The sequence below is a fragment of the Notothenia rossii genome, assembly GCF_949606895.1.
Source record: "Notothenia rossii genome assembly, chromosome: 1".
NCBI classification, from domain to species: Eukaryota; Metazoa; Chordata; class Actinopteri; order Perciformes; family Nototheniidae; genus Notothenia; species Notothenia rossii.
In genome coordinates, this window is record NC_136912.1 from 9,389,553 (window position 1) to 9,404,559 (window position 15,007).

At 40.4% G+C, this 15,007-nt stretch overlaps 1 protein-coding gene across 1 annotated transcript in view; it reads left to right on the forward strand.

The window, feature by feature from the left end:
* The window catches only part of LOC307028421 (heterogeneous nuclear ribonucleoprotein L-like), a gene marked incomplete at its 5' end in the record, with an annotated part of 23,109 nt that extends 8,466 nt beyond the window's left edge, over positions 1 to 14,643 (forward strand). The window contains 13 exon segments of the mRNA XM_079663418.1: positions 1,565 to 1,683; positions 4,005 to 4,242; positions 6,065 to 6,150; positions 6,890 to 6,986; positions 7,127 to 7,199; positions 8,067 to 8,126; positions 8,514 to 8,746; positions 8,862 to 8,983; positions 9,523 to 9,721; positions 10,824 to 10,881; positions 11,095 to 11,193; positions 12,621 to 12,631; positions 12,633 to 14,643. Coding sequence (XP_079519544.1) covers positions 1,565 to 1,683; positions 4,005 to 4,242; positions 6,065 to 6,150; positions 6,890 to 6,986; positions 7,127 to 7,199; positions 8,067 to 8,126; positions 8,514 to 8,746; positions 8,862 to 8,983; positions 9,523 to 9,721; positions 10,824 to 10,881; positions 11,095 to 11,193; positions 12,621 to 12,631; positions 12,633 to 12,677 — 1,440 coding nt within the window. The 3' untranslated portion in view covers positions 12,678 to 14,643.
* Between the last annotated feature and the right edge of the window lie 364 nt (positions 14,644 to 15,007).

Consider the following 15,007-nt stretch of genomic DNA (forward strand, 5'->3'; position numbering starts at 1 on the left):
AACCTGTAACAAGTCAGAACAAGGTTTGCTTAAAATGTTTAACACAGATTTGGAGAATTATTTACACTGCAAACGATATACTATACAATAAAAGCCACTTCTCTGGTGCGACAGCTGATTAATGATGTTTGTGTTGATTGTTATTGTTGAGTTACATCTGTGCATGAACAAAAGTAGTAAAAGAAAGGAAACATGTGTCTTCATGAAGAGGTCAACACCCCAACAATCAGAGAGTGTTTCCTGCTGACGTCGGTGCTAAGAGTCTGAACCTGCTGCAGAAAAACTGTTCAGACTGCAAAATCTGCAGCACTTCCTGAAAGCGACGGTTAGCACTCTGATATCTCACCATCGCTGTGAGAAGATTTTTCCGTCTCACCCAAACTCAGTGCTTTCTTCAGTTTCCTGCAAAGACCCAACAACACCCTGTGAGTCACACCCGCAACAACGCAGGACACTTGATACATTCATCATATTAGAGCGTAGACCAACATTACTTTCTACGCCATGGACCTCAAATAAAATAAGCCATTTGTTAATCACATTAAAGAGTAATATGAATAGCGATGATTTAAAAAACGAAACCTTAATCATTCAAATTATATTCCATCAGAAGATTTAATCAGATTTACTGAAAAATGCAACTTATTTTGTGATGTCATTATCAATTTAAGCAACATAATTCTGTATCGTGATAACTTGATTGGGTTTTATCAAGTTATCCCCCCCCCCCCCCTCCCTGTGAGCCCAGTGTGCTCTGATTGGTCGGGACGGTACGTGGCTCGTTGAGCAGTCAGGTTTCCGGGTCGGCAATACAGGAGAACAAGCGAAACTCATCCTGAGCACACACAAACACTCACAGCCGAAGTAAAAACAATAAGTGTGGCTTGATATTGAGAAAGAAAAAGGTTTATTATAACGCTGTGAGAATGGGTCTGCGGAGAGCATTTCTCCACGATCCCAACTCGTCTATTACCAGCGTTCAGGGAGCTCTATACAAGTCAATGGGACTCCCTGTTAGTTAGCCAAGGGATCCTGGTGTGTGAGGAGCTCCGCGGATTGGTCCATTTGGGCCAATCCGGTCATTTGTTGTTGATTTGGGTGTTCACACGTCACAGAACCCAGGAAGCAAACAATGGAAAATGAGAAATCCCCAATGAGGCGTTCTGGGGCAGCATCTTTTCTGTGTTAGAGTTTTACTCGCTACAGGGTGTACTTTGAGGGTTTGTGACTCTGCAGACCGTTTACATGCAGAAAAACCTTCATAACACACAAGGGGACGGGTAATAACCAGAAAAGCATGACATGGGCCATTTAAATGGTGCATTCAAAGGCACAGAAAGAAGAATACGTTGTTGTTTTTTTAACTAAGAAGATTATTTGTTACTATTTTTACGAAAATTGTAGCAAATTACAAATAAAGACAGCATTTAGACAAAATATAAATATGTTAGAAACCGAGTGCAGTACTTTATATTAAACTATCGCCCTGCCGTGATCAAGCAACTTAAACAAAGCATCTGTTATTATTTACATTGTATTTACATTATTTGTCATTCCTCTGCAGAGCGGTGTGGACGACACTCACTGTATCCCCCCCTCCCCGGTGGTCCACGTCCGAGGGCTCTGTGACGCCGTGGTGGAGGCCGACCTGGTGGAGGCACTCGACAAGTTTGGCAACATCTGGTAACTTATTACACTTATTAGACTTAAAGGTCTCCTATTCTACTGTTTTTCATCAATATATTATAGGTCTCAGATAAATACAGAACATGTCTCTGAAGTGTTTGGCTCCAAACACCAAACAGATCATTGCAGCATTACCCATAATCCCCTCTGTTTCAAAAGTGCTGATTCTCTATCTGTTACTTTAGATGAAAATAAGGAGCCCCTCCCCACGCCCCTCTGAGAGAGATTTGGTTACAAAGAACACAATGGTGCTCTAGGAGGAGATTCAGGTGATAAGGTGGGGGGTTACCTTGGTTGCTGATTGGCTAATGGTTACACAAACCAAAACATCGTTATGACATCATAAAGTCATTAAACCCCCCCTGGGGACTAGACACTGGTGGTGGTGGAGGCATGAAGGGATTGATGCAGGTCGTTCTGAAGAGGAGTGGTTTAAGTTTGACGTGAACCCGGGTTTCTTAGAAATGGGAGGTGGAAGAGGTGGAGGAGGGCTGCGTTCAGTCACCTGCAGTGACAGCTGTCAGGATGGGATAGAACAGATTTTAAAGGCTTCACAATGTTCCATGATTGTCTTGTGGGAATAGAGATGAAAGTGATAGGTTTAGCTGGGGAGTGAAACGCCCCAAATCGCTGATTTGAGGGGTGAAATATGTGAATGACAGATAAAAAGACGGTCTTCCTGGTTCAACTTGCGCTGAGCTTCATTAGGTTAGTTGGAAGCAATAATATTAAGTTCAAACAATAAAATATTAGCTTCAACTTCATATTTTTGCTTTCAACTAACCTAATACAGTTATGTGAAATTGGTAATACACAATAATATATTTAATTAAAGTCAATGTTTCCGCTTTTTCTGTGCACTTAAAAATACTCAATACATGAAATGCTATGTCTGGTGTTTTTATTTAACCTTGGAAAACCATCTCACAAATTCTCACACACTCAAAAGACATCTAATATGTTTGATTAAGTCTAGACTTCAATAACAGACTCTCTGGAGTTTTAATTACTGACTACAGTAGCCGGCTGCTCACACACATTAAATGGCTGAATTATTTACACATATTAGCCAGATATTGAGGTGCAGTCTGATGGGGTTTGCTGTCCATCAGAACAACATGATTTGCCCTCATTCATCACACACCTCTGCTGCTTAACCTGCAGATCATCAGGTTGTAATGCTCTCTCTGCAGTCAAAACCTCACAAAATAAATGAAGTCTTTTTTTCCAGCATTGCCACTTCTTGTTGCGATCATAGCATCATTATCATAAGAATAATTTAACGCCGTTTTGAACAGATCAAAAGTGCTGAGAGGGCGTTCAAAGTGATGATACTAACCATCATGAATTAACCGCAGCACACAGACATATAGAGGAAGCCAGAGTGAGGAGGATTATGTAAAAGCTAGCCACATTTATTTTGAAGAGGCAGCATTTTCCTGTGAGCTGGGGGATTTAAAAATCTCTCAGATTACAGAGCCAGTATCCGTATGTAAATATGACTGGCATCTCTTTGAGCAGTTAAGCAGTTTTTATTCAGAAATTTGGTTGATATTAAAAAAGAATTCCTTTTTATTTTGGTAACTTCTGATTATTGTTCAACCTTTTTGACAATATAAACAAAGGAATTGACAGTCAACAATATTGGACTCTTCGATACATCTTGTAAAACTTCCACCAACATCTAAATGTATCATTTAAAAAAATATATTTTTAGCGTCTAATCTTTTTAAATAATATACCTACTTTCCATAGAGCTCTGTAAAACAAAAAACAGCAGCTTTAACCTGGAGCTTGCACTTACACAAAGAATGGCAAGCAAAGTTTATTTACACACCACATTGGAGAAAACACAAAAACAACAATTCAAACTGCTTTACAAAAAAACGAGCGGACATAGGATAACAAAGACACAATGTGACTTAAAGGGGACCTATCATGCAAAATGCACTTTTGCATGTCTTTTACAGCTTTATACCCCAAATCAGCACTTTTGAAACAGGAAGTGAAATAGAGGGATATGAGGCAATGGGTGATCTGTTTGGTATTTTGAGCAAAACACTTCATAGACATGTTTTTTATATATTTGTATATATCTGAGACCTATGCTATTGCCTAAAAATAGCATGATTGGTGCACTTTAATTGAAGTCAATAAAAAGCCAAGAGAATGAAAAAAAATAAAAGCTTGAATATATTAAGACAGGTATAAAACCCACACAAAAGTTACAATGCAGTGTTAGATACTTATTTGATTTAATAAAAGGCCCCAGAAAAAACCTCAACCTTGATTTAGTACCTCTTTTTCTCTGGTTTTAGTTACGTGATGATGATGCCGTTTAAGCGCCAGGCCCTGGTGGAGTTCGACAGCGTGGAGAGTGCCGAGCGCTGCGTGTCGAGTGGAAATCGTGACGCGGTTTGCATCGCCGACCAGCAGGCCTTTTTCAACTTCTCCACTAGCCAGAGGATCACCAGACCCACCAACATAGACGACCCCAGCAGCGGGAACAAAGTCCTGCTGCTGTCCGTCCAGAACCCGCTGTACCCCGTCACCACCGTGAGTCCACAACCTCCTGTTCCTTATTTACCACAACTACTGTATATCAGCTGAACCTCCATCACCGTGAGTCCACAACCTCCTGTTCCTAATTTACCTGAACTACCGTTGTGGCGGCTATATTCCCATTGAATACGGCCGCTCTGAGGCTAAACTTCGCTCATTATTGTGACGCGTATAAATAATAAAGTCTGCACTGTACATGATGGTTTCAGGATATTTAATATAGTAAATCAAAACAATAAACAAACAGAATCATACAGTCAACAAAATATATCAGAACTAAGCTCAGCCCCATTGTCATGCTACTAAACCTCCACATACACCAGGTGGCCTAAATACCATTAACCACACCATGTGACCATCACCGGAAACAACCAATCACAAGTGTGTGTGGTGTTAACAGATCATGAAGATAATATTACTATAACACAGGCTACCACAGCATTTTGGCTCCTACAACCGTATATCAGCTGAACCTCCTTAATCAGCACCCTGAGTCCAGCTGAACCTCCTTCATCAGCACCCTGAGTCCAGCTGAACCTCCTTCATCAGCACCCTGAGTCCAGCTGAAACTCCATCAGCACCCTGAGTTCAGCTGAAACTCCATCAGCACCCTGAGTCCAGCTGAAACTCCATCAGCACCCTGAGTCCAGCTGAAACTCCATCAGCACCCTGAGTCCAGCTGAACTTCCATCATCACCCTGAGTCCAGCTGAACCTCCATCAGCACCCGCACCCCGAGTCCAGCTGAAACTCCATCAGCACCCTGAGTCCAGCTGAACTTCCATCATCACCCTGAGTCCAGCTGAAACTCCTCCATCAGCACCCTGAGTCCAGCTGAACTTCCATCATCACCCTGAGTCCAGCTGAACCTCCTCCATCAGCACCCTGAGTCCAGCTGAACCTCCATCAGCACCCTGAGTCCAGCTGAACCTCCATCAGCACCCTGAGTCCAGCTGAACCTCCATCAGCACCCTGAGTCCAGCTGAACCTCCTTCACCACCCTGAGTCCAGCTGAACCTCCATCAGCACCCTGAGTCCAGCTGAACCTCCTCCATCAGCACCCTGAGTCCAGCTGAAACTCCTCCATCACCACCCTGAGTCCAGCTGAAACTCCTCCATCAGCACCCTGAGTCCAGCTGAAACTCCTCCATCAGCACCCTGAGTCCAGCTGAACCTCCTCCATCACCACCCTGAGTCCAGCTGAACCTCCATCAGCACCATAACTTCCTTTTCCTGTTTGACTAAAGCTACATCAGCTGAGCCTCCATAACCAGAGCTTTATTGAGTTGAATTATCTCTACTTTCACTTCAAACCCCCCCCCCCGTCCATCTCTGACACCCGTATCTTACCTACAGTATAATGCACTATATAAAGATAAGTTGAAATGTGGAATTGTTGTTGCTGCAGCAACATAACACAAAACAAGGCATTGCACATAATAACAAATTAAAAGAGTAGAAATAAAAAATTCTAACATCTAAACATCTCAAAATAGGAAATAGAAATAAACCAGCATAGAGTAAGAAAAAACACAGATGACCGTGAAGATGAAAAATCTATCAACTGCCTGACAAATTAAAATCACTATTGAAGGGGCCAATTTTCTGTTAACACAATATAAGCAGGATATTATTACATCAAGTGTGATGAATATACTTATGATACATGATAATGTGGTTAAGACTTGCACTTGGACATAGACATGTACATATATATGTTATCGATTATTATCTTTTCTCATATCTGTGTATTACCATATCTTATTGTTGTTATTTTTATTCATACTGTTCTTATTTAATTTATATTTTTCTCTCAGGATGTCCTGTACACCGTCTGTAACCCGATCGTTAACGTCCTGCGCATCGTCATCTTCAAACGCAACGGCATCCAGGCCATGGTGGAATATCCTTATACATCATTATTTATTTATTGTACTTTCTAAAATATACTTAGTTCCATTTCACCCATGAAATAAAGTTTACCGGTAATTCAATTGAAGCTGCAGTTAAAGGGGCCCTGTTAAGACTTTTTTGGTTTTCCCTTTCATGGTGTCATATAGGTTTTTGTGCTAAGTAGTCTTCAAAAGTTGGAGGGAGTTTCTCTCCCTCACACTCCCCCCTGCCTGAAACGCCTCCATTGGACTCCTTTGTTTACATAGTGACATCCTATGTAACACTCGCGCTTCTACTGGCTAGCGCTCCAACACATTGTAGGTGATAGGCTAAGGGGCGGGACACCTCTAAGCGGTTGACCAATCACAACAGAGTCGGCCAGCTAACCAATCGGAGCAGATTGGGCTCTGGTTTCAGACAGAGGGTGAAAAGAGGTGCTGCAGTACAGGCAGTATGAGAAAAATAAAGAGCTTTTTGAACATGGAGACGTGTCACAGTAGAGACACTAAGTACAAATATGGACGTGAACATTTGCATAATAGGGCCCCTTTAAGAGATTAATAGCATATTTATCTTCACTGTTAATGCAGTAGATAGAATATGATGATGTGCGCATTTAAAGTCATTTAAGATTTAGATCTACTGAAGCTGACAGTAGACCTTTTGAGGACAGTGGAGGTCATGTTTCTCTCCTCTGATTGGCTGCTTTATGTTTATAATGATGAGTCACCCTTAACAAGCTCGTTAACATTTGAGTCAGTGGAGGACGCTCAGAAGGCCAAACTGGCTCTGAACGGTGCCGACATCTACGCCGGCTGCTGCACGCTCAAGATCGAGTACGCTCGGGTAAACACACACACACACACATACACACACAGGGCTCCGGACAAACACACACTCAGGTGCATGCACACATACACAGCCTCAGTCTCAAGCCCACGCACACACACCCACCCAGAGGTGCTGTGCTCTGTCGCCCCCTGCAGCCCAACAGACTGAACGTCGTCCGCAACGACAACAGCAGCTGGGATTACACCAAACCCTTCCTCCTGCAGCGAGGTAGGACACCACACACACACACACACACACACACACACACACACACACACACACACACACACACACACACACACACACACACACACACACACACACAGGAAGGAAGAAGGGCTTTTAAGAGGCTATTTCAATTGTGAATATGGCCCGAGGCGCTGAATTCAAAAATGTGATCCTATCCAAATGTTTAGCAAGGTGAGAAATCAAGACACATCTGCAAAAAGAGTTATAGAAACATAGAAAATGTAATAACTATTTAAACATGCAAACATAGAGAGGAGATATGTATCATGTAAACACTCCAAACCAGGATACTAATATGCATTTGAACAAACTCATATACTTAATAAATATATGTCATACAATCCACTCCAGTCACATAGGTTTCAACCTAGTCTTGTTAGATCTGTATTTAATGTGATCCCTCCAGGTGTGGGTTTTTTTCAGTAAAATGCTCAACTGCTTTGCACATGTCGTCCTAAAGGCACGATATAATGTTCTAGTTATGCATTCACATCACTAAATGGCGGCAGTGAGATGCAGATAAATGATTCCTGGTGTGAAGGTTGACTTGAGGTGGATCTCAGTGAGCTCTGCCTGGAGACTCAGAGGTTAAACTGCAGCCTGAAGGTGGTGCTGAAGCTGCTGCTGGGGAGGCTGAAAATAGATTTCCATCACAGAGGGAGCGCTCACTTTCCCCACCCGCTGCTAAACCCGACCATTACACCAAGACACACTTCACCCTGTTGTGTATGTATGTGTGTGTGTGTGTGTGTGTGAGAGAGAGAGGGAGAGTCACTGATACTAGCAACAACCTCTCTGTCAGCTGTTATTAGGTTAATAAGGTTTTTGTGTTTATGTGTGTTACAGAGCGGGGGAAAGGGAGGCAGCGTCAGGCCATCCTGGGCGAGCATCCATCCAACGGCTATGGTACAGTCTGTTTTCAAAGATTCAAAGGCTTTATTTTCATATGTAAGGTAGCTACATTGTAGTTATTAAAGATACGTTATGTTGAACATCTTAAGTCCCAGGCTCCTTCAAAAATCCAACATAAATATATATAAGACATAAAACAAATAAAAAACGAACTGCAAATAGTGAAATGTGGTCTGATTTGCCAAATGGAGGGTGAGGTAGAGCTTCGAATCCATGTTGGAAAGGGGAATAAACATGGTCCACCATACTGCTGGTATCTCAGCTATAGTGTCTCAGCTTACCCCTCTTTTCTACCCCTTTTCCTCCTGATCCCTGCAGTGTGTCTAAATGTTATAATATGAGGTTTATGGTCTAACCTTGGAGTTGTGTGTATCTCTTCAGGCCAACACTGCCCCCTACTGCCTCTGCCTGGCAACAGCAGGTACAGGAGGAGCAGTGAGGAGGTGCACGACATGATAACCTACCCACTGCTACACCATAAGACCTCCTCTTCCTCCTCCTACATGGACCATCCCGCCTCCAGCTCAGTGGCCATGGTGAGCGGCCTCCATCCTGCAAAGATGAATTGCAGCCACATCTTCAACATCTTCTGTCTTTACGGCAACGTGGAGAAGGTGAGTGAGATTGGGCTCATATTTTGGAATAAACAGGAAAATATGTAATTGTGTCACCTGTCAAAAATGTGGAAGAAATAATCTTAAATCCTGACCTGATTGGTTGTGTTTGCAGGTGAAGTTCATGAAGAGTGTTGCTGGCACGGCGTTGGTGGAGATGGGGGATGAGTACGCTGTGGATCGAGCTGTGACTCACCTCAACACCATCAAAGTGTTTGGCAAAAAACTCAATGTCTGGTGAGTCCTGATATCTTAATGCATGCTGACCAAAATGACTCTTACTGATTCTAACAACCGGCTTTTCTTTTTGTTTGCAACCATCAGAACAAAATGTAACTGAAATAGAAGTAGACAGTATTGAATATGATTTTTATAATAGTGATAGCAAACTATGGGAACAAGATAATCAATACATATCTGTATCTGTAATATTTGTTATGTTTTTCTATACAGTATATGCAATCATGAGCCCAAAATATCACTAAAATATGAAAAAAAAATCAACAGATAGATATTGAATAGATTTTGATTGTCTTCTTCTAATAGTTTGCTGTCACGATAACAAAGTCATAATAATGTGTATATATTTTGTTTTGCTCTTTAACGACTGGAATATTACTACCACCAACTGTTTATAAATTATACTAAAAAAAGCATTCAGTCTTGTTTTTATTCAAATGTTCTGGTAATTTAGTACAACTATTTCCTACTTTTGGTTTTGCATGTTTTTGTTTATACTGTCTCCTTCCATCTTTTCTCCCCCTTTCTCTTCTCAGTGTGTCCAAGCAGCAGGCGGTAATTCCCAGTCAGGTGTTTGAGCTGACGGACGGCAGCAGCAGCTATCAGGACTTCAATCTGACCAGAAACAACCGCTTCAGCAGCTCACAGAGCAGCAGGAACATCATCCAGCCCCCTGCCGCCGTGCTGCACTTCTACAACGCCCCGCCAACCCTCACCCAACACCAGCTGCACAAGGTGAGGTCACACCTGCATGAGGGATTTTAATGGTTTGAAATGTTGGATTAGCTTTCTGAAGAGGTGTAAACTGAGAAACTAATGGGGCCCAGGATTGAGCTCTGTGGGACACCTTCAGTAATTAGATGCAGTTTTAAGAGCACTTGTCATATTGAATACATTTGTTTGGAATTTGAGATGTATTTTCTCAGATATTAAGGATACTTCTCCACATCAGATATCCATTGTATGTTTAAAGTGGACTTATCATGCTATATTTGAATAATATATTGTAGGGCCATACCTATATAAAACATGTCTGTGAAGAATTTTTTTTTTCCAAATACCAAACAGATCAGGCATTTTAGCCATGCCTCATTTCACTTTATTTGCTCTATTCCAGCCCTGTTTTCACAAGGGCTGATTCTGTGGCAAATGAGCTGCAGCTGACCACGCCCCCCTGCAAAGGGGTGGGGCGTGGCACGAGCGTCATGTTACCATGCTGTTACCATGCCACGCAACCTCTCATTCCCCTGATATGTGGAGAGTTGCCCATATAGGTGGAGCACCTTGTTTCTGACATCAGAGATATTTCAAATCTGGATCAGTCTGTATCAGATCCGTTGCAGCCCCGTTTTTAGAGATTTGGGTATGGTGGAAAAGAGAGAGGGTTTTGTTTTCTGACACTTGGTGAGTTCCCTGACACACCGGGGACACATATTCATGTATAAAACACGTACAAAAGTGCATTTTGCATGATAGGTCCCCTTTAACTTCAACCATTTAATTTAAAATATCAAAACAGCAGCTTCGAATCATGACCTGCTACATTCTTATTCCTTCTCAAGCAAATATGTATTCAAAGATGTTATACTGTATGTGTTTTGTTTCTATAATAATGTGAAAGATGTATAAAATAATTAATGTCAAAATCACAAGGTTTTTTGCGCATGTACTTATTTCCCCTCAATTCTACATTACAGGTAGAAAGTGCAACACTAGTAAGACCAAAACAAGTAGATCCACAATAGAATGTCATCTTCCTTTGAAGGCAGAAAATAAAAAGCAGGAACATTTTTTTTCATTAAAACACTCTGACCTCTCTCTCCTTTCTCATCTGCAGCTCTGTACTGAACACGACGTTCCCGTCTTCATCAAGTTCAAGATCTTCGATGCGAAACGTGAGTTTGATCAATCACACAACAGATGAGGAGCTGAAGCATAAATCTCAATAATGTTTTATAGATAAACACAGGTATTGTAAAATAGAGATCTTTCAACTGAGACATATTTTCTTCTGTTCCAATTTTTCCTGCTTCCTCATTGTTTTCCCCCTCCTCCTCCTCCTCCTCCTCCTCCTCTTCCTCCTCTTCTTATTCCCAGCATCCCAGCAGCCAGCTCTAAGACTCTATCTGGTCTGCTGGAGTTTGACAATAAAACTGAAGCTGTGGAGGCTCTGACCGTCCTCAACCATCATCAGATCAGAATACCAAGTAAGTTCTCGACTGACACATTCTGGTTAAACAGTAGGTTATGTTCTAGGCGTGGTGATCAATACAAACTAGTTATCCAAAAACGTTTTATTACTGAATCACCTTGACAAACACTAAACAATCGGTCTGCTCAGCAAATTCCACCTCACTGACAACAGGAACGATCTGCAGTCACTGCTGTTCTTTGAGAAATCTTTTTCAAATTGTTATTTTCTATCAGACAGAAAGAGAAGAGGCACATTTCCTAAAATATCAACTGTGGGTGTGATGATGCATTCAAATAATCTCTATTATCTTCTTGACCTTGGAGTCACTGCAATTATATACTTAGTGTGTTGACAACGAGTGAAATGATTGCATGCTAACATGTATTAGTATACTTTGCTGTATTTAGTAAATTAGTATGCTCACACAAGCATTCATCTTGACACACAGTTGGCCGTTGTTTTGAAGGATGAAGTGAAATGTTTTTTTACTTGGAGGACACTCAGAGCACATACTTCCATCAAAGCCACAATGCCCTTTGTTGAATATACACAAAAGTGAATATTAATTTGTGCATCAGAAATACTGTGCGCTCCGATATTTAATGGGCTGTTCCTCGGCACCTGCTACAACCTTTCACCTTGTCTAAAACAAATGCATTATCCAGCATACAAACAGACAACAAACTTAAACATGACCTCCACCAACAGTGAGAGTTCATATGATCACATGACCAAAACATATCTCATACTGGTGGAAAAAAAACATGTTATGAACTTTAGCTGCTGGCTGGACTCAGGAGGTGACGTCAACCAGCATCAAGCAGCACTACCTGTATTCAGCACTAGATGTCAGGCTCAAACAGACCTGGTATAAAACAAACAACAACAACAGGAACAGAGGGGGGCAACCTCTCTGCTGGGATGAAGGTTGAGCATGTTACATGATGTTTGCCTGTAAAATAGACTCATTGTGTTGATTGTATCTGACAAAAACATTTCACACAGGCACAATGAGCAGTTTTTTCCTTAAAAACATTGTATAGACTTGTGCAGAAACAAACCCACCCACCCAATCATCACCTTTGACCCACTAGACGTTTAAGGCTGTACTGTATCTGGATTTTCTAATTTCTTACATTTTATTCAATATAGATGTAGCTATAAGATGCCTTGTCCTAAGCAACAATCTGTATATTCAAAAAGCATAAACAAATGTAGAAGATACATATAGAGCACAATGGACAAACCGGTTACAAAGTGAATCTGGAGTTTTCTTTCACCTTTTGTCGAGCACCATAACACTTTTTGAGCCAGGAATAAGGGGCCAACTATTGAACATTTTGTATACAGCAACAGAAAATCCCTTCTCAATGTGCTTTTAACAGTGTTTTTTTTTTTTAATATGTATTTTTGTATACTCTCTCTCTCTATAACCTACAGACAGCTCAAACCCCCTTCACCCTGAAACTCTGCTTCTCCACCTCCTCCCATCTGTGAGCCCGAAACAAGATGGCCGCCACCGTTCAGCCGAGCCCTCTTTGACGAATCAGAGAGGAAGTTTAATTATTTCGAAAAAAAGAAAAAAAATGAGGGACAGAACATTTGAGATGTTGCTGTGAACTGTTTGAATGGTTGATATATGTGTGTGTTTATCATTTATTTGGGCAGGAAGTGATCTAGTTGTGACGATGCAGTTTTGAAAAAGAAAGCACCTTAATGACTGTGCAGTAGTAACAGTGTGATAAGCCTCCTTTGAAGCATGAGTGCTGTAAGTCACCTGGAGAAAAGAAATATTCTGCGAGGGCTATAATGTAAACAGACTTGTATGTCACTTTAACAGTTTGATTGAATCACAATCAAATCAATCAAATAACTTTATCATCCACAAACTGGCCCTTTCATATCATTGAGATTGTTATAAATAGATGAGTAAACACATTAATACTTAGTCACAGTGAGCAAGCTTTTAGACGGCGTTGTATTTGTTGTAGCAGGATGTTGAACAAAACTCAGGGAGGTATCAGTAAAAAGTGAAAATCCATCCGATATCAGAGTAACATTTGGCAATCCTGAAATATTTGTAATATTTTTTATCATGTCATTTTGGTTTTGCACTGCTGTGTGTTTATTTTATTGAACTTAAAGTTATTTTATTAACTAGGTTGTGTTACTGGTATATCAGTGCATTTAAGACAAAATGAGCTCAACGATTATTTATAGTTTTGTTTGATTTATTCAACTTCAGTGTTTATGTATGTTTTTATTTGTAGTAAAGGCAAAAGAAATGGAGGCCAAAAAAAAGGCCAAAAAAAACATGTGTTCAGGAAAGTGTTTTTTAATTGTTATTAACTGACAGTGTTAGAGAGGGTTGATTCTTGCTTTATTTTAATTTAATTTTTGTTATCAGTGGAGATGTCAATAGACAAGAAAACACAACATTATTTATTGAATTTATGTTTACAGATAAAATCCATTATGAGTATAAAATCATTGTTTTATTTTTGGTTGCTTAAACTGTGAATTTTTAAGTAACACTACTTTTCGTGTATATACTTATTCGTTGCATTCGATTCTCATATAGATGTGGAGAACATGTGTTATTGCAGTATAGCGAACTGTTTCTGCAACAAATAAACACAATGATATCTGACATATTTAAACCTTGACAGTAAGTAGCTGGTGAACAAACAACGTTCCAATGTGATGATCATGTCGTTCTGCGTCTTCTGGATGTTCACCAGGTCAGATGTTTGATATGAAGTTAGCCACAACTACTTAATAAGTTTGTATTTTCAGCTGCAAGCAAGTTTCCTTTAAAGATAAAAGCAATTAAATGCTGTTTTTAAAACATGCTGCTGGGGTTTACCATGACAGCAATTAGTGTAAATGACGTGTGTTGGAGAAGGTTTTGGCCTCACATGGCTAACAGCTAGCATTACACTAAAATGCAAGAACTGTATAACTGCTCAAAGCATTGACAGACTCACTGAAACCAATTTAGTTTAACAACAATTTCTTTGAATATAGGACCTTGAGGTCAATGCATAATAAGAATGACATGCTAAACATTCTAACAATGCAGCATGCTGTTAGCATGCTACCATGTTAGCATAAATCCATTTGAACGTTGCTAACTACAGGAATCCATTTCTTCTGCAGTCATCTGGGAAATTAGTTGTAAATGTAGTTCTTCGACGTTGTTAGTAGCACATACTAAATTTTGTAGATAAAACTTAACATTATGGACTGACACCACTAAAGAGAAGGGAGACTTTATTTGTGTGTAATTTGGGGTAAACAGCCCCTTTAAAATATATTAAAGCACAGATTTGTAATGGTGAATGATGCCGTAAACAGAAATATGTCCTTGTCTATGATTTTAATGAAAAAGAGAGACAATCACAAACTACTTGTCTGTATCTATTGATGTTGATCCTATTAAAAGTTGTTTATTTGTTGATCATGCAAGAGTCTGTAGCATTAATGTTTTCATCAATAATTCAGAGATTAAATAACTCCGGATCTAGATCCTAAGTGAAATTCCACCCTGCTTCGCTTTGCCCCAAAAGCATAGGAAATGTGCAGATGCAACACACTGCAAACTGCCTCATATGTCTTAAACTTTAATAACAGGGTTCTTTTCTTCGTTTCAACTCTAGCCTGAGATGCAACAGGCAGGTTGCAATAAAAATAAAAGTGTAAGTTGAATACTTACAAGTGTATTTCAACTGCAAATGTCTGCATGTTCAATAATAGCTGCTTTGCTTATTATCAGCCCGTTCTTTATAACAGCAGAATACAGACAGCAGAGAGCCAGTCTGAGCAGC